Genomic DNA, 27,416 nt, shown 5'->3' with positions numbered 1-27,416 from the left:
GCTACCTTCCTGAGACCCGGTGTCCTCACATGAGGACGTCACATTTTGGGTTTCCTGCACCTTATACTTCATTCTGTGTAACTCAGACCTGTTGTCCTCGTTCGTGGACACTGTTTGTGCCATCTAGTGGCAGTAAGAGCACAATACACTGAGCCATGAAAAAACAAGATGGCAGCCATCTCTGCAGAGTCAGTCTGCAGCCGACCCCGACACAAAAGTGGACACGGTCCAGAACCTGATCACATGTTATTGCTGAAACTTGTTTATTTATGGTTAATAATGATTGTAGTTTGATATGGCAACAAATTTGACCAATTTTAGCCACAGCAACAAGATAAGAAACTGTTAATTAGGAAGTACTGGTTTGAAGACGCTGGGAGTTTATTATCTATCGTCTGGTTTGAGGACATTGGGACTTAATCATCATCTTGTTGTATTATTTGTTATTGACTTTTTGCACTACAACGTTCAGACATTGTTTATTACTATTAAAAATAAACCCAATCTTTTTTGTTTAAACACATGTTTCATCTTCAACTTCATGTCTTTTGGAGATCAGTTCATCTTCTACTTATCTAACTGCTCACAGTAAACAAAATTGTGACCCAAGTTGCCCAAATGTTGCATTTCCACTGTCTCTATGACCATTTCAGTTTCAGCCCTCAGATTTGTCTGCATCTACTTTTGTTTGTTTCTGTCCTTCTTTTTCTCCCTGTCTCTTTCATGCTCTGTCTTTGTGTCTCCTCGTGTTTGGCAAGCGGGACACAAACTTGGCAGGAAAACCAGAGCCCTCCTCCTCCACCTCCTCCTCCTCCTCCTCCTCCGCCTCCTTCTCTCCTCCCCTTTTCACTCTCAGTCTGTGTGTTCATTCAGAGCTCAGTCGATCAGGACCATCACATCTGCTCTGCTCTCTGCACTCTTTGCTTCTCTCTCATTCATTCACACATTCATTCACTCTTTGGATCTGAATCATGTCCAGTTGGCGTCTCCTGTCTGTTTATCTGAGTGGAGCTTCACTGATCCTGCTGCTGACTGCTGGTGAGTCCTCACTCCGTCTGTGACTGCGTGTTTGTGTGTGTGTGTTTGACATCTTCTTCATGTGATCTGTGTGTGTGTTGCAGCTGTTGAACTTCCTGTGTGTGTGTGTGTGTGTGTGTGTGTGTGTGTGTGTGTTATGGTGAATTTATTTTACAGTATAACTGTAACCTGACATGTATACACCCCCCCACCCCCCGCCTCCTCTGGCTGGCGGCCATGTTGGAGCTCCTCCTCCTCTCTGAGCAGCTGGTTAAGTTTCTGTGGAAATTTAAAACAGATTTTTTATTGTTGATTGTTTTTTGTTTCAAAGAGAAGAAGTTGCGGTTGAAGGAAAAGTTCAACATGTTCAGTTCTGAGTCAGCTCTCGTCTCTCTATAGTTTGTTTTACACCGCTTGTTCAAGGTGGAAATATCACGCTGTTACGTCACCTTGCCGTTCTGTGTAGTTGTCTCACCTTGACGAAAGAAAAAAACATCAGTTGGTAGTGTTGTACTGACGTAGTGCTTTTATTTTGAAAGAGACTGTATGCACTGATGTTAAATTATTGATTTTTCTCAGTGGAGTCTGGTGGCGTTGAAGAGAACGATTTTGCGGCTTCATCTTCCTGTTGGAAAGAGAAACATTCTGCAGATTTTCATTTTTGGTTGACCACTGAAAACAATTTTAAAAATCTGCAAATTTCGTTTGAGCCTGGAAATCACTTCCTGACATTACAGTAAAGAAGTGAAAATATTTTAAACTTTGCGTACACTGATATTGTTGTCTTTTGTCAGCTAGGACAATGGACGCGATGTACACAATACGAATGACCTGAATTAAGTGGCACGAATTTGCGTCATATCCTTTTTTTTGTGACAGTTGAAGAATCTGAACTTCAGCAACCGATAGCCAGTCAGCGTTGAGATCCTCAGGAGACATCTGGCACCGTTTTGTGTCTTTTGGACACTCGCGAACATGTGAGTTATTCATGCATATGAAGCGAGTAAACAAAATATTCTAGTGTTCAAACTCGCATGAGTAACACGACATGAAAATCTGCATCGTGTTTGGTTTGAACACAACATAAAACTCCATATATGGACGCACTGGACGTGACACGCATGATGTGAATTATGTGAGTAGTGCCATACACTTCTTCACGAGAGCTAAAAAATCTGAACTTCAGTGACTGTTTCACGCTGCGATAGCCAGTGACCATTTAGTGTGATGTATGACACCTTTTCACGTGTTTTAGGCTCTCACGTACATGTGATTTTACATGCGTTTGACAGAAATGACAGAAAAAAGCGTGTATGAAGCAAGTAAACACAAAATATTATAGTGTTCAAATTTGTGTGAAAATTTGCATCATCTTTGGTGTGAATGCAGGTGAATTATCTGCCAGGCGGCACAATGGACATAAATTGTGCAACGAGAATAACACATATGACATGTGACACCTTTTGGCGTCTTTTAGGCACTTGCATACACGTGAGTTATTTAAGCACATGAAGCGAGTAAAGTCAAAATATTCTACCATTCAAACTCAAACGGGACACAAAAATTCGCATCATGTTTGATGTGAACACAACATTAAACTCCATATATCACTGTGATTTAGCAGTGTGCTTCTCTAAAAGTATTGTATTTACCTTCATGAATTTCATAGTAAAAGTCTCAATTTAGTTCAGTTTCACAATAAAAGCCTGTGAGGTGATAATAATATAATTTATTTTGAAATATTACAGTTACATGTTGTTAACTGAAAGACACTGTTGGTAACACACTGCCAATGGATCAGTGCCTCAAACAACCCCACTTAAAAAAAACCTGAACTGTCCCTTTAAATTTATTACGTTTATTTATCAGGCACCAAAAAACATTAAAGTCACAGAAGAAGAAGAAGAAACGCTCTGGATTTAACCACCAGCCCGTTTCCTGGATACAAATATTACAAATACACAACAATCAATCATCACACAGGAAGTGATTGAGAAGGAGAGAAGTGAAGGAAGTAAGAGTAGCTTCCTTCCTTCCTTCCTTCCTTCCTTCCTTCCTTCCTTCCTTCCTGTCCCCTGTGAGGGAGGTTATTGTCTCAGAGGTGAGAGACGTGTGTACAGTTTCAGTGTGTGTGTTTGATCAGCAGCTGGTTTCTGTAAAGATCATGTGACGCTGCCGACAACGCCCCCTCACTGTTACTGACCCCGCCCCCCCCCCCCCCCACACACACACACACACACACAACCCACGCTTCTTTTTCCTCTCCTCTGCTTCGTTCCTTTCCTTCTCTCTCATTTCCTTTCCTCTGTCCTTTCTTTTTCTTCACACTTCATTTCTATCTCCTTCTTCCTCATTTCCTTTCCTTCATCTCCTTAATCCTTTTTTCTTTTACCTGTCCTCTATCGTTTGTGTTTCCTGTCCTCTTTCCCTCCTTCCTCTCCTCCTCTTCTCCTTCTCCTGCCTTGTGTTTTTCTTTCCTCCTTTCTTTCCTCTTCTCATTTGCTTCCCTCCGTCATTGTTGAACTGTTCCACTCTCCTTTTGTTTCCTTTTCCTCCTCCTCCTCCTCCCACTTCTTCTTCTCCTTCTTCTCCTTTTTCTTCCCTCATTTTCTTACCTCCTTTTCTTTCCTCCTATCCTCTCATGTCCCTTTCTTATCTCTAATTGTTTCCTTTCCTCCTTAATTCTTGTTTTCCCCTCCTTTTCTTTACCTCATCTTCTTTTCTCCTTCATGTTTCCTTTCCTTTCTTTTCTTCCATCCTTTTTTTTTACCTTTTCTACTTTACCTTTGTTTCCTGTCCTTTTTCCTCCTCCTCTCTCTTTCCTCCTCCATTCTTATTCCTGCCCTCTTCAGTTCTCCTCCTGCTTCCTTGACTTTCCTTTTCCTCCATCCCTTTTTACCTTTCCTACTTTCTTTTTGTTTTCTCTTCTCTTCCCTTCCTTTCTTCTTTTCCTCTTCTGCTTTTCCTTCCCTTCTTTCCTTTGCTTCCTTTCCTTTTTTTGCTTTGCTTTTCTTTCCTCCTATCCTCTCTTCTCTCCTTGTTTACATTTTCTTCTACCCCCGTCATGCTCCCTTACCTTTTCCTCCGTCCTTCTTTTCCTTTTCTACTTTACTTTTGTTTCCTTTCCTCTTTCCTTCTTCCTTACCTCTTCTTTGCCTTCTTCTTCCCTCGCTTCCTTTTCTTTCCTCCTTCAGTACTTTCTTTTCTTTCGTCCTATTTTCTCTTCTCCTTTTCTTCTGAATCTTATCTCCTTGTTTCTTTTTCTCCTTCATTCTTGTTCTTGCCCCTTCTTTCCTCCTTCATGCTTCCTTTCCTTTTTCTTTCCCTCCATCCTTTTTTACCTTTTTTACTTTACTTTTGTTTCCTCTCCTCTTTCCTCCTTCTCTTTTCTTCTCCTTCTTCTCTTGTTTTCTTGCTTCTTTGTCTTTCCTTATTCAGCACTTTCTTTTCTTCTTCTACCTCCAGAGAAGAAAACATTTCAATCCCGCCCACACAGTTTGATTGACAGGTGATCCCTGGCAGCCTGTGTGTGTGTGTGTGTGTGTGTGTGTCACCTGGTTTTCATTTCCTCGTCTCCGCGGTGTCTATGATTGACAGGCTGTTAGGGATGACACACTTCCTGTTTGCTAACAATTAGCAGCCCACCCCCTCAGTTCCCATCATCCTGCTGTGTGTGTGTGTGTGTGTGTGTGTGTGTGTGTGTGTGTGTGTGTGTGTGTGTGTGTTAGTTAGTTAAAGTGTTAAAGGGTCAGTTCACCCAAATCTGCCCAAACCAGACAGAATAAATCCAGAATATATTTGTGTGTGTGTGTGTGTGTGTGTAATTTGGTTGAACTGATCCTTTAATCTCATGTTAAAGAGCTTCATGCTAACACATAGCTCACATGTTAGCGCTTCAAGGTCAAAGGTCACAGTCGAGGCGCCGACACAGATCAGATTTTTACAGATTAATGATGAGAGATAATCAGAGATTGACCTCATTTAGTGTGTGTGTGTTCTCACAGTCGACATGTGAACCCCAGTGGACGCTTCCTGTTGGATGTCAGTTTATGACTCTGGCCAGTCTCCTACTGGGAGCTGACCAGTTCAGCTTCTGCAGCGGGAGCCTGAGGAAGTTGATTTATGTCCGACCTCAGCACGTCATGTGATTTACCTCCTGCAACATAAACTCTAAAAATTCTTTTTCATTATAAATTCTGCACAAGTCGACGTGTTTTCTACATCAGGACGTAACAAACTGTTTCCTGTTACGTTGGTGGTGAAGTGCAACTCTCGACCTGTTGGACTGTTTACATGTTTCAAAGCTTCAGTAATCACATGGATCCTGCTGGGAGGGAGGACATGCTGGGTAAACTCACAGAGCTTCTAGCAGAGCGCTGATGCGAAACACAGACCAACACTCACACACACACACACACACACACTTACAGATGATGAATGCTGAGTGAGGAGGAAGATCTTCAGGGATCAGAGTTTCCCATCAGACTGTACCTGTACTAACTCTGTGTGTGTGTGTGTGTGTGTGTGTGTGTGTGTGTGTGTGTGTTTTGAACGTAATCTGTTTCCACATGAAAAGAATTTGCTTTGGTGAATGAGAAACAAATACAGAAAATATAACATAATGTAATGTAATATATATATATATATATATATATATATATATATATTTATAATATAACAATTACAAATGAAAAAATAGTATTTTAAAGTATTTTAAAAATATGAGCCAAAATGAAACAGCAGGAATTTGACAGGCAGGAAAATGATCCATATATTTCAACTTTTCTATGCTATGCTCTTATAATATGCATAACATTTGGCACTATTCAACATTTCATGCACAGCTGTAACCTGGAGCGTATTTAACAAGACTGCACTGACATCTTGTTCACAGAACTTCAAATGCACTTTGTTACTTGAGGTTGTGCCGTAGCCCTGTATTAGCAAGCTTGCTGTATTGCCATCACTGTGCAAACGCTACAGCAGTGTAGTTAACGCCAGCCATTGTTAGCGACATACATTCTTGTGGTGACACATGAAAGAAGTACATTATGTCATTTTAAGTCTGAAACCATTAAAGCGTAACCAGTTATGACCAGAGTTGGGTATAACGCGTTACTTTGATTACTTTTTGCAGTAACGAATAACCTAACGTGTCAGTTTGCTGTTTGAGTAATCAAATACTTGAGTACATTTTCAAACAAGACATCAGTTACTTCTGTTACTTTTAGAACGCTGGTCCTTCAGCCCCGAAACAGCAACAACTGTCTTTTGGTTCTAATAACAGAGATAACGTTAAACCTATCAGTCCGAAAGAAGTCATGAAGCTTGTGGCTCACTACATGGTCGGAGAAATGCTGCTGTTGTCTACGGTGGAGTCTAAAAGAAGGTGGAGGAGGACTCGCTGACAGACAGGTCGACAAGGATTTCATAAAGACTTTGATGATTTTCTGGCAGAAACAGCATTGAGATATGATCAGTTTTTAATTGTTGGTGATTTTAACATACATGTCTGCTGTGAATCAAAACCTCTGGTCAGGGAGTTCATGAATCTTATTGACTCGTTTAATCTCACCCAGTCAGTGGCTGGGCCAACGCATGAAAAAGGACACACACTGGACCTTGTGCTGTCACTTGGTTTAAATTTAAGCATTACTGAGATCTGTAATACTGATATCTCTGATCACTTTGCTGTTTTCTTTACTGTTACTGTACCTTCTTCTCATGTTAAACCGTGCGCTAATGCACACCGTGTGTGCTATTAATTTTTTGACAGCGTCTCAGTTTTCCAAAGCTTTTAACGCCTCTGGGCTCCTCGCCAGCGAAGGGCACTGTAATCTTAGTACCGAAGAGTTTGCAGCTCTTTTAAATTCTGCATGTCCTGATTTAATGGACTTGGTGGCGCCTTTTAGGATGAAACTAACCATTGTCGAACTATAGACCTATTTCTAAGCTCCCTTTTTTTGTCCAGAGTCTTAGAAAAGGTAGTGTATGAACAACTGCAGTCGCATCTGGACTTAAATGGCATCTCTGAAAAGTTCCAGTCGGGCTTTAAAGCACGCCATAGCACAGAAACAGCCCTTTTAAGAGTTTTTAATGATCTGCTTTTAACTGTTGATTCTGGTAACACTGCTGTTCTGGTGCTCTTAGACTTAACTGCAGCTTTCGACGCAGTAGATCATAAGATTCTTTTATCATGTCTTGACCTGTGTGTAGGTTTTAAAGGTACAGCGCTCAAATGGTTTGTATCCTATTTATCAGAAAGGAGTTTGTCTGTTCACATGGGCCAGTATACATCTGCTGCATCCTCACTAAATTACGGGGTGCCTCAAGGCTCCATCTTGGGTCCCATTCTCTTCTCCATTTATATGCTGCCCCTGGGTGCTATATTTAGAAAGTATGATATAACATTTCATTGTTTTGCAGACGACAAACAGCTCTGCCTCCATTCAAGCTCTGCTGAACTGTCTCAATGATGTTCACACATGGATGGTTTTAAATTTCTTGAACCTAAACAAATCTAAAACTGAAATTATTTTGTTTTGCCATTCTGACCTTTTAGAAGGCTATGACAGTGCCATTGGCCCATTAGTTTCCTACTGTCACCCTGCTGCAAGGAACCTAGGAGTAATTTTTGACTTAATTTTGACAAACAGATTAGTTCAGTGGTCAAATCAAGCTTCTTTCAATTAAGGCTACTTAGTAAGGCAAAGCCCTACATCCCTCTACTTGATTTTGAGAGGGCAATTCACACTTTCATATTATTGTAATTCTCTTTATGTTGGATCGGACCAGCAGTCACCGAAACGCCTGCAGGCTGTCCAGAATGCAGCAGCCAGACTGCTGACAGGAAAGAAACGGTACTGGCCTCTTTGCACTGGCTCCCTGTCCAGTTTAGAGTTCAGTTTAAAATTGTATTATTTGTTTTTAAAAGCCTGAATGGCTTAGCTCCATCCTACCTGAGCTTGTTCAGCTTCACATGCCAGCCAGAGCACTGAGATCAAGCAACCAGCTGCTGCTGGCCTGTCCTAGAACTAAACTGAAAAGCAAAGGTGACAGAGCCTTTTCCGTTGTGGCGCCAAATTTATGGAATACTTTACTGTTCCATATAAGGGCAGCACGAACTTTTAAATCTCTTTTAAAAACCTACCTCTTTTCGCTTGCTTTCACCTCAAGTTGAGACAACCATGTCTTTTTTTCCTTTACTCTAGTGTTGATGTTTTATTGTCTAAACCTATTGTTGATTTTATTGATAATTTATGCTGCTTTTGCTATTCATTCATTCATTTATATTTGGAGGAACTGTACAGCACTTGGGTCAACTGTGCTTGTTTTAAATGTGCTATATAAATAAATTTGACTTGACTTGACAGGTCAGACTCAGAAAAGTCGTCGTCGGTCGTCTTTCATGTCATCGGGTTATTCTTGTCCTATTTTTATTACTTTCACTATTATTTGAGTCACTGTGTGTGTTCATGTGCCAGCCGACATGTTGTTGTAGTCACCTAAAAGCGCCAGCAGATGGCAGGAGCTACATTTGAAGCACCATACGTAAACTGTCAAGCTACTGTATCTTCCACAGGAAGTTCTGACAAATGTTTCAGAATAAAGGCCTATTTAGAAAATGGAGGGATTCTCTCAGCCGAGGTTATAAGGGGCTTTTAATTTGAAACAAGTGTTGAGTTTGAAATGACAGTGCGATATGTTAACTTTACAAAGACAACGGAGCAGATAAAAAGTAAATATATAAACACACAGAGGGATTAATAAATAACGGACCGTCTATAATGTAGTCTGTTTCAAATGAAGCTGGGAGCCTCTGCAGTTGTGGTGAGTAAAAGCCCCGCCGCTATTTGTTAATGTTATTACTTTATGTCCGACCGTGAGGATGTACCATTGTTTGCTAGCTTGATGCTAATGACAGTAACGTTAACTCAGCAGGTTGACAAAGTGCCTCTGCTGTTTCACACCATCATTTCCCCCTTTTACTCTGTGTGGTAACATCCCTAGAGGAAATATTAAAACACTGGGGTGTTGTTGTCATACAGTTGTCTACAGCAGCAGATCGTTGTGTGTTTCTACTGGTCAAAGTGACGGCTGTGATGGGAGAACTGGATCTCAGTGAAGGGCAAGTGGTCCATAACTTTAATTTTGGAGACAAAAAAATGTAGGCTTAGCGCCCTGTGGTCCATTGGCCAATAGGAAATGTAGAATACTCAAAGGTACTTTAAAAATGCTTGAGTTACTTTACTCAGAGAGTAACGTTGGAAGTACTTTTAAAGTAATTGAGTTACTAATTGAGTAACTGGTTACTTTTAAAAAAGTAATGCAGTAAAGTACTTTGATTACTTTTAAAGTAACCCTTACCCAACTCTGGTTATGAAAACAGTTGTAGTATAGCATGTTGTCAGAAACCTTGAAAAAAATCATCACGGTAAAGTTTCCAGTAAATTATATATCTGTGATGGTACCTGTTGCTATACCGCATCGGATCTTCAAACAATATGATTTAATGATTAAAGAATTTTTGTGGGAAGGGAGGAAACCAAGGATTGGATTAAGGAAAATGCATTCCCCCAAAGAGAAAGGAGGTCTGGTTCTACCTGACATGAGGTTATACCAAATCTCATTCATGGAAACTGCTAAATTAGCCAAACACTGGATTGTAGAAAACAAACTGGAATGGGTTTCTATTGAGAATGAGATGTGTTGTCCATTTACCCCCATAGATCATTTATCCCAGTCTCAACAGAAGAAGAAGAAGAAGGAAATCACATCATGGACTTCAAACTGCTAGCGGAGCGTCTTTATGCCTCTTATAGACTGACTAATACTCTGCCCAGCAATAACTGTGATAAAGATAATATGGCAGACAGACTGGGATGTACCCTGGATGAAGAGCAATGGTTAAAGAGTCTGTCTGACAGTGATAAATATGTAAGGGAATCCAAAAGTAAATTCATCCAATATAAAATAATACATAGACACTTTTGGACATTAGCCAGGCTGCACAGGACGGGTTTATCAAATAATAATTTCTGTTGGAAATGCCAGGAAGACACTGGCACTTTTCTACACTGTATTTGGGATTGTCCACTTATTTGGCCCTTTTGGAGCGCAATTCTTAGACACATGAGTAAATGGCTCGGTAAGACAATGCCAGTGTCTCCAAAACTTTATTTACTGGGAGACAGATCGCAAGTGCATAATGTGTCAAGGGATGAATTCTCAGTTGTTATGGCTGGAGTCACTACAGCTGCTAGAACTACTGTATACTCAGGTGTCGGAAGTCAACTAAGCACCCAGAAGTAAAAGAATGGGTCACCTACATGATAAAAACTGCCTCTTATGAATCTATGTTGACTAGAATGACTGACCATGCTCAAGGACCGATCTGGGGGATTTCTGTATATATGTATATATGTGTGTATATTAGGGCAGAATTCACACACACCTCTCTGCACAACATGGAAGCTCCTGTCAGGCATCATAGAGGCTAAGATAACTAGGCATATGGCCCAATACATGAGCAAAGGCACAGAAAGGAAGTGGCAGTAACACCAGAGGAGCCAAGCACCAGCTACTGGTTGACAGAGCAATCGCCAGAGACTGCAAGAGCAGGAAGACAAACCTGTGCACCACCTGGATTGACTACAAGAAAGCCTATGACTCAATGTCACTCACGTGAATACTGAAATGTCTGGAACTATACAAGCTCAACAGGACACTAACAGCCTTCATAAAGAACTCCATGGGAATGTGGTAGATGACCATAGAGGCCAACTCAAAGCCAATTGCCCAAGTCAACATTAAATGCAGCATATACCAAGGGGATGCACTGCTGTTCTGCATAGGCCTAAATCCCTCAGACAGATCATCAAGAACACTGGCTATGGATACAGATTCCGAAGCGGAGTAACAATCAGCCACCTGCTCTGCATGGATGACATCAAGCTGTACGCCAAGAATAAGCGAGAAATCGACTCACTGATCCACACCATCAGGATCTACAGCAAGGACATAGGGATGTCATTCGGATTAGAAAAGTGTGGCCAGATGGCATCAAAGAGAGGCAAGATGATCAGAACTGAGGGAGTCAACCTAACAGAGGGCAACATTTTCAGGACAGCTACGAGTACCTTGGGATCCCACAGGCTAATGGAAAGGATGAGGAGGCTGCAAGGAAGTCGACTACAACCAAATACCTCCAGAGAGTAAGTCCTGAGGAGTCAATCAATCAATTCAATCAATTTTATATATAAAGCCCAAAATCACAAATCACAATTTGCCTCACAGGGCTTTACAGCATACGACATCCCTCTGTCCTTATGACCCTCACAGCTGATCAGGAAAAACTCCCCAAAAAAACCCTTTAACGGGGAAAAAAACAGTAGAAACCTCAGGAAGAGCAACTGAGGAGGGATCCCTCTTCCAGGACGGACAGACATGCAATAGATGTCGTACAGAACAGATCAGCATAATAAATTAACAGTAATCTGTATGACACAATGAGACAGAGAGAGAGAGAGAGAGACAGAGAGAGAGAGAGACAGACAGACAGACAGACAGACAGAGAGAGATGCAGGTAATAACAGTAGCTTACAACAACATTATTGAAAGTAATAATATTATAGTTATAGTTCTGGCTACTGTGGTACAATATGTTGAAAGTATGTATTAATATCAGACAGTATACATGTGTGACAATAGTCATATGTGTATAATAACAGTAGAAGTATGACTAATGACTAATGATGGCAGCAGCAGCAGGAGGCATCTGGCAGGACCACGGCAGCAGCACAACCACACACATCACGCTGTCCAGGCACCGCTGTGATATGAGTTAATCTGAGAGACAGTGGAGCACAAAGGCTCCGGAGAAGAAGCCGAGTTAGTGACATGCAGTAATAGGATACGAGAGAGAGAGAGAGAGAGAGAGAAAGAAGGAGAGAAGGTGCCCGGTGTATTATAGGGGGTCCTCCGGCAGACTAGGCCTAAGTCAGCCTAACTAGGGGCTGGTACAGGGCAAGCCTGAGCCAGCCCTAACTATAAGTTTTATCAAAGAGGAAAGTCTTAAGTCTAGTCTTAAATGTGGAGACGGTGTCTGCCTCCCGGACCGTAACAGGAAGATGATTCCACAGGAGAGGAGCCTGATAGTCAGCTGAATGGTCAGAACAAGGTCTGAGCCAACATGTACGCACTGCCAGTCATCAGATACCCTGCTGGGATCATAAGCTGGCCAAAGGAGGAGATAGAAGCCACAGATATCAAGACAAGAAAGCTCCTCACCATGCATGGAGGGTTCCATCCCATGTCCAGGACCCTGAGGCTATACACTAATCGGACAAGTGGAGGCTGAGGACTAGTGAGCATCAGAACCACTATCCAGGATGAAACATCCAAAATCCAGAAGTACATCAAGAAGATGGCCCCAAAGGATGAGCTGCTACGTGAATGCCTCAGACAGCAGAAACCCGATGAGAGCAAGTGGGTGGAGGAGCAAACATGGAGGGACAAGCCCCTACATGGAGCAAACCACCGTCAGATTGAGGAAGTAGCTTATATCAAGAAGACCTACCAGTGGCTGGAGAATGCTGGACTGACAGACAGCACGGAGGCACTAATCATGGCAGCACAAGAACAGGCCCTAAGCACAAGGGTCATAGAGGCCAGGGTCTCCCACATTGGATCAGACCCAAGGTGCAGACTGTGCAAAGATGCTCCTGAGACGGTCCAGCACATAGTGGCAGGGTGTAAGATGTGTATGATACATGGAGAGTCAAAACCAAGTGGCTGGGATAGTGTACAGGAACATCTGCACCCAGTATGGACTCAAAGTACCCAAATCCTGATGGGACACATCACCAAAAGTGGTTGAGAACAACAGGGCTAAGATTGTGTGGGACTTCAGCTTCCAGACTGACAAACAGCTGCTGGCTAACCAAGCGGACAAAGTGGTGGATGACAAACACCAGAAGAGGGCAATGGTGGATGTGGCGATACCAGCCGACAGCAACATCAGAGAGAAGGAACACGAAAAGGTGGAGAAATATCAAGGGTTGAAAGAACAACTGGAACAGATGTGGAAGGTCAAAGTTGACATGGTCCCCATGGTAGTGGGAGCACTCGGGGCCCCTAAACTGGGAGATTGGCTCTAGCAGATTCCTGGAATAACATCTGAAGCCTCAGTCCAGAAGTGTGCAGTCCTAGGAACCCTCATAATCCCAGGCCTCTAGTAGAAGACCCAAGCTTGAGGATGACACAGATACCACCCTTAGAAGAGTGAAAGATTGATTGATTGATTGATTGATTGACTGATTGATTGATTGATCAAAAATCATAAAAAAGTCATAGTATAGCATGTCGTCAAAAATCATTAAAAAAAAGTCATAGTATAGCATGTTGTCAAAAATCATGGAAAAAAGTCATAGTATAGCATGTCGTCAAAAATTATGAAAAAAAGTCATACTATAGTATGTCGTCAAAAATCATGAAAAAAAGTCATAATACAGTATGTCGTAAAAAATCATAAAAAAAAGTCATAGTATAGCATGTCCTCAAAAATTATTAAAAAAAAGTCATACTATAGTATGTCGTCAAAAATTATGAAAAAAAGTCATTGTATAGTATGTCGTCAAAAATCATGGAAAAAAGTCATAGTATAGTATGTCGTCAAAAATCATGAAAAAAGTCATAGTATAGTATGTCGTTAAAAATCATGGAAAAAAGTCATAGTATAGTATGTCGTTAAAAATCATGGAAAAAAGTCATAGTATAGTATCTCGGTAAAAATCATGGAAAAAAGTCATAGTATAGTATGTTGTCAAAAATCATGGGAAAAAGTCATAGTATAGCATGTTGTCAAAAATCATGGAAAAAAGTCATAGTATAGTATGTTGTCAAAAATCATGAAAAAAAGTCATAGTATAGTATGTTGTCAAAAATCATGGGAAAAAGTCATAGTGTAGTATGTCGTCAAAAATGATGAAAAAAGTCATAGTATAGTACGGCGTCAAAAATCATGAAAAAAGTCATAGTATAGCATGTTGTCAAAAATCATGGGAAAAAGTCATAGTGTAGTATGTCGTCAAAAATCATGAAAAAAGTCATAGTATAGTATGTCGTCAAAAATCATGGAAAAAAGTCATAGTATAGCATGTCCTCAAAAATTATTAAAAAAAAGTTATAGTATAGTATGTCGTCAAAAATCATGAAAAAAGTCATAGTATAGTATCTCGGTAAAAATCATGGAAAAAGTCAGAGTATAGTATGTCGTTAAAAATCATGGAAAAAAGTCATAGTATAGTATGTCGTCAAAAGTGATGAAAAAAAGTCATAGTATAATATGTTGTCAAAATCATGGAAAAAAGTCATAGTATAGTACGGCGTCAAAAATCATGGAAAAAAATCATAGTATAGTATGTCGTCAAAAATCATGAAAAAAAGTCATAGTATAGTATGTCGTCAAAAATCATGGAAAAAAGTCATAGTATAGCATGTCCTCAAAAATTATTAAAAAAAAGTCATAGTATAGTATGTCGTTAAAAATCATGGAAAAAAGTCATAGTATAGTATGTCGTTAAAAATCATGGAAAAAAGTCATAGTATAGTATGTCGTCAAAAGTGATGAAAAAAGTCATAGTATAGTATGTCGTCAAAAATCATGAAAAAAGTCAGAGTATAGCATATCGTTAAAAATCATGGAAAAAAGTCATAGTGTAGTATGTCGTCAAAAATCATGAAAAAAGTCAGAGTATAGTATGTCGTTAAAAATCATGGAAAAAAGTCATAGTATAGCATGTCGTCAAAAATGATGGAAAAAAGTCATAGTATAGCATGTCGTCAAAAATGATGGAAAAAAGTCATAGTATAGTATGTCGTCAAAAATCATGAAAAAAGTCATAGTATAGTATGTCGTTAAAAATCATGGAAAAAAGTCATAGTGTAGTATGTCGTTAAAAATCATGGAAAAAAGTCATAGTGTAGTATGTCGTCAAAAATCATGAAAAAAGTCATAGTGTAGTATGTCGTTAAAAATCATGGAAAAAAGTCATAGTATAGCATGTTGTCAAAAATGATGGAAAAAAGTCATAGTATAGTATGTCGTCAAAAATGATGAAAAAAGTCATAGTATAGCATGTCGTCAAAAATGATGGAAAAAAGTCATAGTATAGCATGTCGTCAAAAATGATGGAAAAAGTCATAGTAAAGTATGTCGTCAAAAATTATGGAAAAAAATGATGAAAAAAGTCATAGTATAGCATGTCGTCAAAAATCATGGAAAAAAGTCATAGTATAGTATGTCGTTAAAAATCATGGAAAAAAGTCATAGTATAGTATGTCGTCAAAAGTGATGAAAAAAGTCATAGTATAGCATGTCGTCAAAAATGATGGAAAAAAGTCATAGTATAGTATGTCGTCAAAAATCATGAAAAAGTCATAGTATAGCATGTCGTTAAAAATCATGGAAAAAAGTCATAGTGTAGTATGTCGTCAAAAATCATGAAAAAAGTCATAGTGTAGTATGTCGTTAAAAATCATGGAAAAAAGTTATAGTATAGTATGTCGTCAAAAGTGATGAAAAAAGTCATAGTGTAGTATGTCGTTAAAAATCATGGAAAAAAGTCATAGTGTAGTATGTCGTCAAAAATCATGAAAAAAGTCATAGTATAGTATGTCGTTAAAAATCATGGAAAAAAGTCATAGTATAGCATGTCGTCAAAAATGATGGAAAAAAGTCATAGTATAGTATGTCGTCAAAAATTATGGAAAAAAGTCATAGTATAGCATGTCGTCAAAAATGATGGAAAAAAGTCATAGTATAGTATGTCGTCAAAAATTATGGAGAAAAAAATGATGAAAAAAGTCATAGTATAGCATGTCGTCAAAAATCATGGAAAAAAAATGATGAAAAAAGTCATAGTATAGCATGTCGTCACAAATCATGTAAAAAAAATGATGGAAAAAAGTCATAGTATAGCATGTCGTCAAAAATCATGGAAAAAAATTGATGAAAAAAGTCATAGTATAGCATGTCGTCAAAAATTACGGGAAAAAGATGATGGAAAAAAGTCATAGTATAGCATGTCGTCAAAAATGATGGAAAAAAGTCAGAGTATAGTATGTCGTCAAAAATTATGGAAAAAAGTCATAGTATAGTATGTCATCAAAAATTATGGAAAAAAGTCATAGTATAGTATGTCGTCAAAAGTGATGAAAAAAGTCAGAGTATAGCATGTCGTCAAAAATTTTTGAAAAAAAATGATGGAAAAAAGTCATAGTATAGCATGTCGTCAAAAATGATGGAAAAAAGTCACAGTATAGTATGTCGTCAAATATCATGAAAAAAGTCATAGTATAGTATGTCGTTAAAAATCATGGAAAAAAGTCATAGTGTAGTATGTCGTCAAAAATCATGAAAAAAGTCATAGTATAGCATGTCGTCAAAAATGATGAAAAAAGTCATAGTATAGCATGTCGTCAAAAATGATGGGAAAAAAATGATGAAAAAAGTCATAGTATAGCATGTCGTCAAAAATCATGGAAAAAAGTCAGAGTATAGTATGTCGTCAGAAATTATGGAAAAAAGTCATAGTATAGCATGTTGTCAAAAATGATGAAAAAAAGTCATAGTATAGCATGTCGTCAAAAATGATGAAAAAAAGTCATAGTATAGTATGTCGTCAAAAATCATGGAAAAAAAAGTAGTATAGCATGTCGTCAAAAATGATGAAAAAAAGTCATAGTATAGTATGTCGTCAAAAATGATGGAGAAAAAAAAGTAGTATAGTATGTTGTTAAAAATCATGGAAAAAGTCATAGTATAGTATGTCGTTAAAAATCATGGAAAAAAGTCATAGTATAGTATGTCGTCAAAAATCATGGAAAAAAAAGTAGTATAGTATGTTGTTAAAAATCATGGAAAAAGTCATAGTATAGCATGTCGTCAAAAATGATGAAAAAAAGTCATAGTATAGTATGTCGTCAAAAATCATGGAAAAAAAAGTAGTATAGTATGTTGTTAAAAATCATGGAAAAAGTCATAGTATAGTATGTCGTTAAAAATCATGGAAAAAAGTCATAGTATAGCATGTCGTCAAAAATGATGAAAAAAAGTCATAGTATAGTATGTCGTCAAAAATCATGGAAAAAAAAGTAGTATAGTATGTTGTTAAAAATCATGGAAAAAGTCATAGTATAGTATGTCGTTAAAAATCATGGAAAAAAGTCATAGTGTAGCATGTCGTCAAAAATGATGAAAAAAAGTCATAGTATAGCATGTCGTCAAAAATGATGGAAAAAAGTCATAGTATAGCATGTCGTCAAAAATGATGGAAAAAAAATGATGAAAAAAGTCATAGTATAGCATGTCATCAAAAATGATGGGAAAAAAAAAGATGAAAAAAGTCATAGTATAGCATGTCGTCAAAAATGATGAAAAAAGTCATAGTATAGCATGTCGTCAAAAATGATGGAAAAAAAAATGATGAAAAAAGTCATAGTATAGCATGTCATCAAAAATGATGGGAAAAAAAAGATGAAAAAAGTCATAGTATAGCATGTCGTCAAAAATGATGGAAAAAAAGTCATAGTATAGTATGTCGTCAAAAATGATGAAAAAAGTCATAGTATAGTATGTTGTCAAAAATCATGGCAAAAAAAGTTATAGTATAGCATGTCGTCAAAAATGATGAAAAAAAAGTCATAGTATAGCATGTCGTCCAAAATCATGGAAAAAAGTCAGCGTATAGTATGTCGTCAAAAATCATGGAAAAAAAAGTAGTATAGCATGTCGTCAAAAATGATGAAAAAAAAGTCATAGTATAGCATGTCATCAAAAATCATGGAAAAAAGTCAGCGTATAGTATGTCGTCAAAAATCATGGAAAAAAAAAGTAGTATAGCATGTCGTCCAAAATCACTAAAGTCGTAGTATAGTATATTGTTAAAAGTCACAAAAAAGTCATATTAATACCATGTCGTCCAAAATCACGAAAGTAAAGTCATAGTATAGTATATTGTTAAAAGTCACAAAAAAAGTCCGAGTATAGCATGTCATTAAAATCATGGAGAACAAAAGTCATGGTATAGCATGCTACTGAAAATCATGAAAAAACGTCCTGGTATACTTTGTCGTCGACAACCTTGAAAAAAAGTCACAATATTGTATGTTTTTGAAAAACATGAGAAAAAGTCATTGTCATTGTATAGTATGTAACAACCAACCAGTTGTGAAACTAGTCTGGATCATAGGCTCCTTTGTTGCCCTGGACAAACACCACCATCTTCTACAAGAAGCTTTTCTCTGAGTATATTGAACTCTTTTCTCTGGGCACTGGTCTTTAAAAGGTTAAGGCATTTATTGGGATTGAACATGCAACTTCTGACTTTCCCAGCAGGTGTCTAACCACCTGAGCTATTGGATCCCACCAGATATCCTACCTTGTCCAGCCTTTTCACTTTTTCACTCCTTTTTATGTTTTCCTAAAATGTCATAAGAATTGTATGAAAAATAATGTGTGCAATGCAAAAATTCAAAACAATTTTTCACAGCTAATTATTTTCAATTCTGTTTGCCAATTCTTTTACTGTTTCATGTTTCTCTATGTGTCTATTTAATAAGATTTTTTTAACTTTGAATTTAATTGTTCTTTTGTATTATGTTGTTTTCAACTTCTCTAAAAAACTTCTCAAAAATAACATATCATATCAAAGTCATAGTATAGTATGGCATAAAAGATTTTATGAAAAAAGTCATAGTATAGTATACAAAAACTTTTTCAAAAAAATTGTCATAGTTTAGAATACCATAATTTCTTTTTAAGTCATAGTATATTATTGGATTAATAAATAGTGAAGATTTTCATAGTATAGTTTAGCATAAAATTTTCATGAAAGTTGTCAAAGCATAGTTTGCCATTAAAAAAAAAAATCATGGAAAATGTCCAATTATAGTATGCCATGAAACTCTTTGCAAAAAAAATGTCAAAGGACAGGATGCCATTTGAAATTCATTTTAAAAATTCATAGTACAGTATGCCTTCATTTTTTTCATTAAAAATTTAAAAGTAAAGTATGCCATATATGTAATAAAAATGTCATAGCATGGTAGGGCATAACAAGATGTCATAAAGCAAATCATAGTATAATATACTATTACTGTGGGACTTGGTTAAATGTAGTTAAAGTATCATAATCAAAAGTAAATGCTTTTAAATATTTCTTTGGGTTATTGATAGTGATGTTTCATATTTTAAAAAATCATATTTTATCTGAATCTGTAAAGTACCAGTAAATATACTGTGCAACATTACACCTGATTGCAGTATAAGTTTCCTCAGACCCAGTAGAGGACCCCATGCTGTAACTCTCACATGAGCTTGTGTTTGATTTAAAAGGAGATTTATTTACCATACTGTCTGCTGGATTTACCCTCTCCATAACCCCCGTTCAAACAACAATAACTCTGTTCAACAATAAAGTGAAAACATGCAGAGAATCTGAACGCACCCTGACACCCACGGCTCACTCAGGTTCTATTGAAGGCAGATGGTGGAAGATGAAAGGCTGACGGAAACATCACTGTGAGACATTAAAAAAACCAACAATATATGACACACCTTTACTGAAATATTTTACTACACCCTCCTGCTTTCAGATGTTTCAGCAACATCTCTGTGTGTCCAGGACATGTTTAGCTTTGCTTAACACAAAGACTGGCAGCAGGGGGAAACTGTTAGTCATCAGGGGAGATCAGCTGGTAGGTTTCATTACAGAAACGAGACTCTGAGATGTGATGGTGGTGAAATGTTGACGTGACTGTGTTGTGTTTTCAGTATCTGAGGCTCAGTTCTACGACTTCACTCCGACGCCAGACTACGATGACTACAACGCCACCTTCGACTACAGTTTCTACAGTAAGTCACACCTCAACACACACTCTGTACACCACCGGTCACTATGTTGCGACTCTCTAATGATGAGGTAATATTGCTGACTCCATGGTATGTTCAGGTAATGCCAGCAGTGAGGACCTGGATAAGTTCAGCGCGCCATTCATTGACGATGAGGAAGAGGAGGATACGGGAGGTCAGCAGGAAGAAGAGGAAGTGACTGTTACTGCCGCAGCAACTGTGGCAACGACTGTGGCAATGACTGCAGCAACAGCTCGAGGGACCACACCACAGGGCGAGGATGACAGTAGCAATGCAGCATCACTTCCTGTTTCTCTGGTGAGAACAATCGGAGCTCATTATAGACCAAATCACGGTGTTTCTTTACAGTAACATCTGGGTAGAGAACCCCATGTACAGGAAATCTAACGAAACTGTCAAGTCAGTCTGCAGCCGATCCCAACACGAACGTGGACAACACTTGTTTGAAGTCTGATATGGCAATAAGTTTGACTAATTTTAGCAACAGGAACAAGATATGATACTATTAATTAGGAAGTACACATTTGCACATTTGAGGAGATTGGGACTTTATTATCGTTGAGTATTTTATTTATATTCATACTTATTATATATATATAGTTTTTGAAATGTCAGCCACAACCATCACATACTGTTTGATTACTTGTAATATGTTATATACTGACTAATATCAACCAAGGAATTAGGAGTATTAGTATTGGTATTATTTCCACGTAAATAATCTGAATATTTACCATCAGAGTACTTTGAAAACATCGCAGAAATTTGGTTTATTTTAAACATTAAACTATTGTATTAACAACGGTTTGAACTATGGCAGCTGATGAGGATCAATCTGAGCGTTTCTTACAGTAATTATTCATAAAACTGCTGAGTCGTCACATTACAGCTGAGAGCAGCTGGCGTTTATTAACTGTGTGTGTATGAATGTGTGTGTGTGTGTGTGTGTGTGTGTGTGTGTGTGTGTGTGTGTGCATCTGGTTTCTGTAAATGTGACGCTGATCTCTGCCAAAATCAACAGGCACCCCCGCTCTGGATCTTTGAATCAAACTCTTGTCAGTGCGGGTGACTGTTTACAGTGTTGAAAAGACTCAAGAGTGAACATGACAGAAAATATCTGAGAAGGAGGAGAAGTGAGAGAGAAGAGCCTGATCTGAGGTCTTTGAGGCCTCTGTGATGTGTTTGTTTGTTTGCGGTCATGTTAACCAGATAAATGATCCTTAGAGTTTGGCAGTTCAACGACGAACAATGACGGTGTGTTTTCTGTCTGTAGGAAATGAGTACGCTCATCTGGACTCTGCTGATCCTGATCGCACTGAATGCACAGCAGCTACAACACACACTATGAGAGTGCACTCACACACTCAGGTGAGGCCAGTGTTAGTATGTGTAGATGTAGTGTGTCCTGTGCCCAGCAGGGGCGCTGCAGCCTCACAGGTCTGATCTGGTTCAGGCCATGATGGATGTTTGTGATGAACTGGAAGTTGTGTGCAAATGGTGATCATGAAATATGATGCCAACTGGCCAGATGGGGTGCTTTGATTAAGGTCGAAGAAATTTTGTTTTGAAAAGCCACCTCCCTCGCACCGTAAGTCAGATTGACTTGGAATTCACCACACATGTTCAGCTGAACGTGCTCTATGAAAACCTCAAAAACCATTAAGTTCCACCTGACTAGATTGTCCACCATTTAGAATTTTTTGGAAAACACATTTTTGACATCTCCTCCTACACTGTTGCTCAAATTTGTACCAAATCCTCTGTGGATCATCATCAGACGAAGTGTATTAAAAGCTATCAAAAGCTTGTTGAAATCTCATTGTGTTTGAACTGAACTTTTGAGGGGCCATGGCTTAGCACAAAAATGGAAATTGACCACCAGGGGGCGCTACACGTGTAAATAAATAGGCATGGCATTACATAAATCAAAGACTGTAAATCAGAAATTGATTGTCTTATCATCACAAAACTTGCAGGGTATGTTGAATAACAACATAAAACCAGGTCTTTTAATTATTTGGAAATCAGTCAACAGGGGGCGCCACAAGTTCCAAACAAGTGCATTGACCTTTCACAAAATTTGGTCATAATCAGTGAGGGTTTGTTCCAACATCACCAAACTCGGTGGACTTTTTTTAAACTAAGCCATTATAGCGTGTCCCCAAAAATGTTTCTGCAGTTGATCAATAGGAAGTGACAGAGTTTCCAAAGAAGGCTGTGGCCCAGTAGACATTTGGACCTAAATGAATGGGCATCAATTGCAACTAAATTATAAGTGTGTTTTTCTTTAGTGTAGAATCAGCTGTGTTTTTATTACCTCAGAATGAGACGTTTATGGGGAGCATGTAGTCTACAGAGATCACCATGTTGCACCTCCATGTTTCCTTTTTTAATATGAAACTGCTTTAGTCAGGTTGTTGTTGTTGTTGTTGTTGTTGTTAGGTTTTATTTAGTGTTTTTTAAATATCTTTTTTACAGTGCTGTGAAAACATCAACACATTTCCCCTCAAACAGCTGATTTATTCAGGTTTCAACATCATAAGCTACATTTTACAAGTTTACATTGAACATATCTTGAAAACATTAGAATTCATCCACCCAGTACTCATTTTTACTGAATAAAGCTTGAACACTACACAGTGTAAATCAGTGTAACCTCTGTTAGCTGTTCTTTGTGTCCACCAGCTGCTTAGGGGTAACAATAATGAGCAGGTAACGACTAACAGCTAATTGCTTGCAGCTAACTGCTAACTATGAACTGCGAACAGCCACCAGCTAACTGCTGACAGTTAACAGTTAACTCAATCAATCAATTTTATTTATAAAGCCTAATATCACAAATCACAATTTGCCTCACAGGGCTTTACAGCATACGACATCCCTCTGTCCTTTGGACCCTCGAAGCGGATAAGGGAAAAACTCCCCCCCCAAAAACCTTTAATGGGGAAAAAGCTGTTAACTGCTAACACCTAAGTGCAAACAGTTAACAGCTAGCTGCCACCAGCTATCTGCTAACTGTAAACAGCTTAGTACTTACAGTTAACTGTGAACAGCTAACAGCTAACAACTCACAGCTAACTACTAACTGTGAACAGCTAACTGCTAACAGCTACCCACTAACTGCAAATAGCTCGCAGCTAACAGCTGACTGCAAACAACTATCTGCAAACAGCGAACTTTTAACAGCTAACTGTGAACAGCTGGATGCTAACAGCTAACTTAGCGAGCTCTCCTCCTGCTGATCCTCTCAGTAGTGTTGTGGCAGTTCAGTCGTTTTGACATGATAACAATACAACATGTTCCATGGTTCATGTGACGTCAGATTACTCTGCCCATCTCCCCCAGAGAGCAGGTAAAATGTAACGAGCTGTGGAGGGGGGCCCAAATAAAGGCCTCTCAGTTATTCAGTGGAGTTTACTATGTAGTTATGTAGGTGTAACATTTCAAAATAAAAGTAGTAATAAAAACTAACAAAAAATAATATAAATGAAACATTTAGAATTTTTTTTTTTCCAATTGTGGCGCCCCCTGTGGTATGTTTGTTTCTGTAAAACAAACACACTGAGTGTGAAACATTCACCATGTGCAGGTCACTGAAACCTTTAAATTCTCCAAACAGGATGCTCAGAAAGGTTCATCATGGCGCCGGAACAGAAACTAGAATTAGACTTCCTGATAAAGGTTATGTCAGGAAATAATTAGAGATAAATCAGCAGGTTTTTATTCTCTGACACTTTGAAAGGTTGAAACAGTCACACTGAGAAAAACCTCCAGAGTTTTAAAGTCACAAAAGATTCACAGTAAATCACTCTGTGACATTTAGAATCAAAACTCAGATAAAAGCTGCTGAATACAAAGTTTCTTTTATGCTAAAAACAGGACTGTGTGTAGGCGTCACTCAGCTGCTGTAGGTGACGTAAATAGAAACACGTGCAACATATACTGACATCACCCAGATGTGCCAATCACCAAGACGAGGTCAGCTCCTGATCCTCACGCAGAACGGGATACGTTACAGACATCACAGGTGTAACAATGGAAACACACTGAACATGAGAATGCACATGAGCACCAGCATCCCTCTATAATGTCTGTAATGACATGACAACACACAGCAGCCTTCAGGATATGTTTTTTCTGTTGTTGCAGAAGTAGAAGAACACGTTACAAAATTAATGCATTAAATGACATTGTAAATGTAATAACATTTCCCAGAATCCCTTTAGTAACACATTCTAAAACATAATACACATATTTTTCTAATGTGAAAAGTAACACGTTACTTGCGAAAGTAACAAAAGTAAGAGTGATATATTACTTTGTTACATATTACTGAGTTACTCCTAAAATGTAATATTATCCAAAATCCTGTTAGTAATGTGTTATATTACTTTGTTTGTCCTAAAACATAATATATAACTGTAACGATACGTGACATTGTAAATGTATTAGCATTATCCAAAATCATTTTAGTAACACATTATATGACTTAGTTACTTCCATAACAAAATATATTACTGTAACACATTACTTTTGTAACACACTTCAAAAGTAAATTTTTGTATTTTTGTTACACTTTACAAAAGTAACGTTATATAATCTTTAAAACACTGGACAGGAATGAATCCTAAAACTCCAAAATGAGTAATGAGTGAGCCTGTTAGCACTTCCGGTTCCCTCATCTTGAGGTCAACATGTTTTTGAACAGGTATTTGGTTCGATGTGTGAAATAAGGTCTGAAGAGATGTTAACGTTTTGTTCTATGACATAAAATATGTCGGTAAAAACCCCACTTTGGATTTTTTTTACGTGTCTTAAAAAAGAAGGTTGCTACTACGTGGCTAAATGAGAGGACAGAATGTCAAACAGCCTCGTTGTAGTAGGGACGTTAAGTCATGTGACCGTGGTGTAGTTTGCTTATAGCCTAACGTTAGCTGGTGCTATGTATAATTTATTCAAAGGATTGAGACGTAGCTATAGTATAGTATATAGATGTCCTATAGACACAAACAAAAACCATATATATCTAATGTTTAGCGTCTTGAAAAACTACTTCCTTGTTTCTTGACTTCCTGTTTTGCAGCTGGCGTCAGAACAGTCGGATCCTGCAGTGTGGGTCACCTGATGAGGTGGGAGGGGGTTGCAGTCACCGCTGTGACCTTTGACCTCCACGTAGGAGCCACAGCTTCCCTTGGCATGGGTTTACAGGCTGACCTCAGCCAATCACAGAGCTTTCACAGTTCACTGCAACGGCAGCATCACCAAATCTTCTTTTCCATATAAAACTTTATCACATTGTTCACTGCTTTATTTAAACGTTCAGGACCAAACAGGATCTTCCTTATATGGTCAGATTTTATATCTGTAGATATGGAAGTTTATAAATGACAAAACTGTTGAGAGCAAAATAAAAATAAGCCATGATGATGTCACACTGAAGCTAACCTTTGACCTTTTGGATATAAATTGTCATCACTTAATGTGAAGTTTTGTCATCGTTAGCATCTAATGTCTTAAGTTATGGCCAAAAATATGTTTTGTGAGGTCACACTGACCTTTGACCTTTAACCACAAAATTCTAATATTTTAGCACTGAGTCCAATTGGTGTCAAATTTAAAGAAATTCCATTAAGGCTTTCTTGAAATATATTGTTCACGAGACTAAGACGTACAAGCTGTTAGCAGCTAGTTAAAGTTAGTTGTTAGCAACTAATTAATGTTAACTGGTAGCTGTTTTAAGGTAGTTTACATTAGCTGTTAGCTGTTTTTAGCTAGTAAATGTATGATTTTAGCAGCTGTTAACATTTACTAGCTGCTAACATTCACTAATGTTAACATTTAATGTTGGCAGCTAGTTAATGTTAGCTGGTAGCTGTTATCAGCTCGTTAAAATGAGCTCATTTTACCTGGTTAACATTAGCATAGCTGTTAGCAGCTTGTAAATGTAAGCTGTTAGTTGTCAGCAGCTAGTTAACATTAGCTGTAAGCAGCTTATTAAAGTTAGCTGTTAACAGCTGGTGAACGTAAGCTGTTAGCTGTCATTAGCTACTTAACATTAGCTGTTAGCGGTTATAAGCTAGTTAATATTGGCTGTTAGTAGCAAGTTAACATTAGCTAATTAACTTTTATCAGCCAGCTGTGAGCTTTTATCAGCTATCAGCTAACTTTAACTGTTAGCTGTTAGCACCTAATTAATGTTAGCTGTTAGCTGTTAATCAACGTAAGTTGTTAGCTGGTCTCAGCCAGTTAAAATACGTTTTTAGCTGTTATCAGCTAGTTAACATTTACTTGAATCAGTGAATTAGCATTAGCTGTAGGCTGGTATCAGCTAGTTATCATCATCCACTGCCTGTTAGCAGTAAGTTAACATTAGCTGTGAGCTTTTATCAGCTAGTTAACATTAGCTGTTAGCACCTAGTTAATGTTAGCTGTTAGCAACTAGTTAACGTAAGATATTAGCTTGTCTCAGCTACTTAAAATTAGTTGTTAGCTGTTATCAACCTGTAAACATTAACTATTATCAGCTAGTTAACATCAGCTGATAGCAGCACTAATGAGAGGTCGGAACAATGAGAGGTCGGAACAATGCTACAGCACCATTAATGTTAGCGGTTGACAGCTAGTTAATGGTAGCAGCATTTTGAGATGTTCAAGCTCTATTCAGTAAAAATGAGTACTGGACGAAGATTAAATTATAACATTGTCATTATGCATTCAATGTAATCTTGTAAAATTTAGTGCTTTGGTGAGAAACTGAATAAATACATCTATTTGAAGGAGAAAATTGCAGATGTTTTCTCAGAAATATAAAATAGATATCAATTATCAGTAATTATTTTTAACGTTGGTATCGACCAAGAATTTCAGCACATCGCTAAAAATATTTCAGCATTATTTTTAGCACTTTTTAAATTAGTTTTCTCTACAATGGTTTTGTCTTTATTGAACTTCCCTACCCCCATCAAAGACTCACAGAGGTTTATTTAGAGCTTTATTTATGATGTTAAACCTCAGAGTGATGGTGGAACAACAGCGCCCCCTGATGTTACAGTGTGAAACACAGTGAGGTCATATTAGATGGTTATATACTGTTTATATAAGAAAAAAGATATGAAATTTAAAAAAGTTAATCTACAACTTTTATTTGATGGCTGACAACTTGTGTCATCAAAAATGAAAAAATGTCACTGTGAATCCGACAACAGCACTTTGTAAACAAAGCTGTTTTTGATTGATGTTTGAAAGATGTTTTCTTCAGCTTTTTTAATTTTAAAAAATGTACAGAATTATCCAAAAATGTTATTAAAACATATTTTAGTTTAATACGAGAACATTGGAGAACATCCAGATAAATCCGGAACAGATTTTTGTATGTTTGCTTGTTTTGCAATAAAATATATGAAATGTTATTAACGGGATTGTCAATCATTTAACACACACAAGAAGTAAATAAATACATGCTAAC

The 27,416-nt window shown here is 37.8% G+C and overlaps 1 protein-coding gene and 1 pseudogene across 1 annotated transcript; both read left to right on the top strand.

Moving 5' to 3' along the window:
* Positions 1-857: 857 nt before the first annotated feature.
* LOC117263680 (uncharacterized) lies at positions 858-27,360 on the top strand. Its single transcript, XM_033637277.2, has 5 exons — positions 858-1,038; positions 19,853-19,933; positions 20,031-20,248; positions 21,225-21,319; positions 25,035-27,360. Exons 1-4 carry the CDS (start codon positions 972-974, stop codon positions 21,297-21,299), a joined length of 441 nt encoding a protein of 146 aa, XP_033493168.1. The 5' UTR covers positions 858-971; the 3' UTR covers positions 21,300-21,319; positions 25,035-27,360.
* On the top strand, positions 12,443-13,282 carry LOC144467302 (uncharacterized; annotated as a pseudogene).
* Positions 27,361-27,416: the final 56 nt, after the last annotated feature.

The sequence above is a fragment of the Epinephelus lanceolatus genome, chromosome 16 (genome assembly GCF_041903045.1).
Source record: "Epinephelus lanceolatus isolate andai-2023 chromosome 16, ASM4190304v1, whole genome shotgun sequence".
Lineage (NCBI taxonomy): Eukaryota > Metazoa > Chordata > Actinopteri > Perciformes > Serranidae > Epinephelus > Epinephelus lanceolatus.
Note: the sequence above shows the minus strand (reverse complement) of the source record. Positions and strands in the feature narration are given on the sequence as shown.

Bases quoted from the DNA above. Each gene is read 5' to 3' on its own strand.
- LOC117263680 (XM_033637277.2), top strand. From the start codon at position 972: ATGTCCAGTTGGCGTCTCCTGTCTGTTTATCTGAGTGGAGCTTCACTG. The intron at 19,934-20,030 runs GTAAGTCACACC...TGGTATGTTCAG, and splicing joins CTTCGACTACAGTTTCTACA to GTAATGCCAGCAGTGAGGAC. The intron at 20,249-21,224 runs GTGAGAACAATC...TTCTGTCTGTAG, and splicing joins CATCACTTCCTGTTTCTCTG to GAAATGAGTACGCTCATCTG.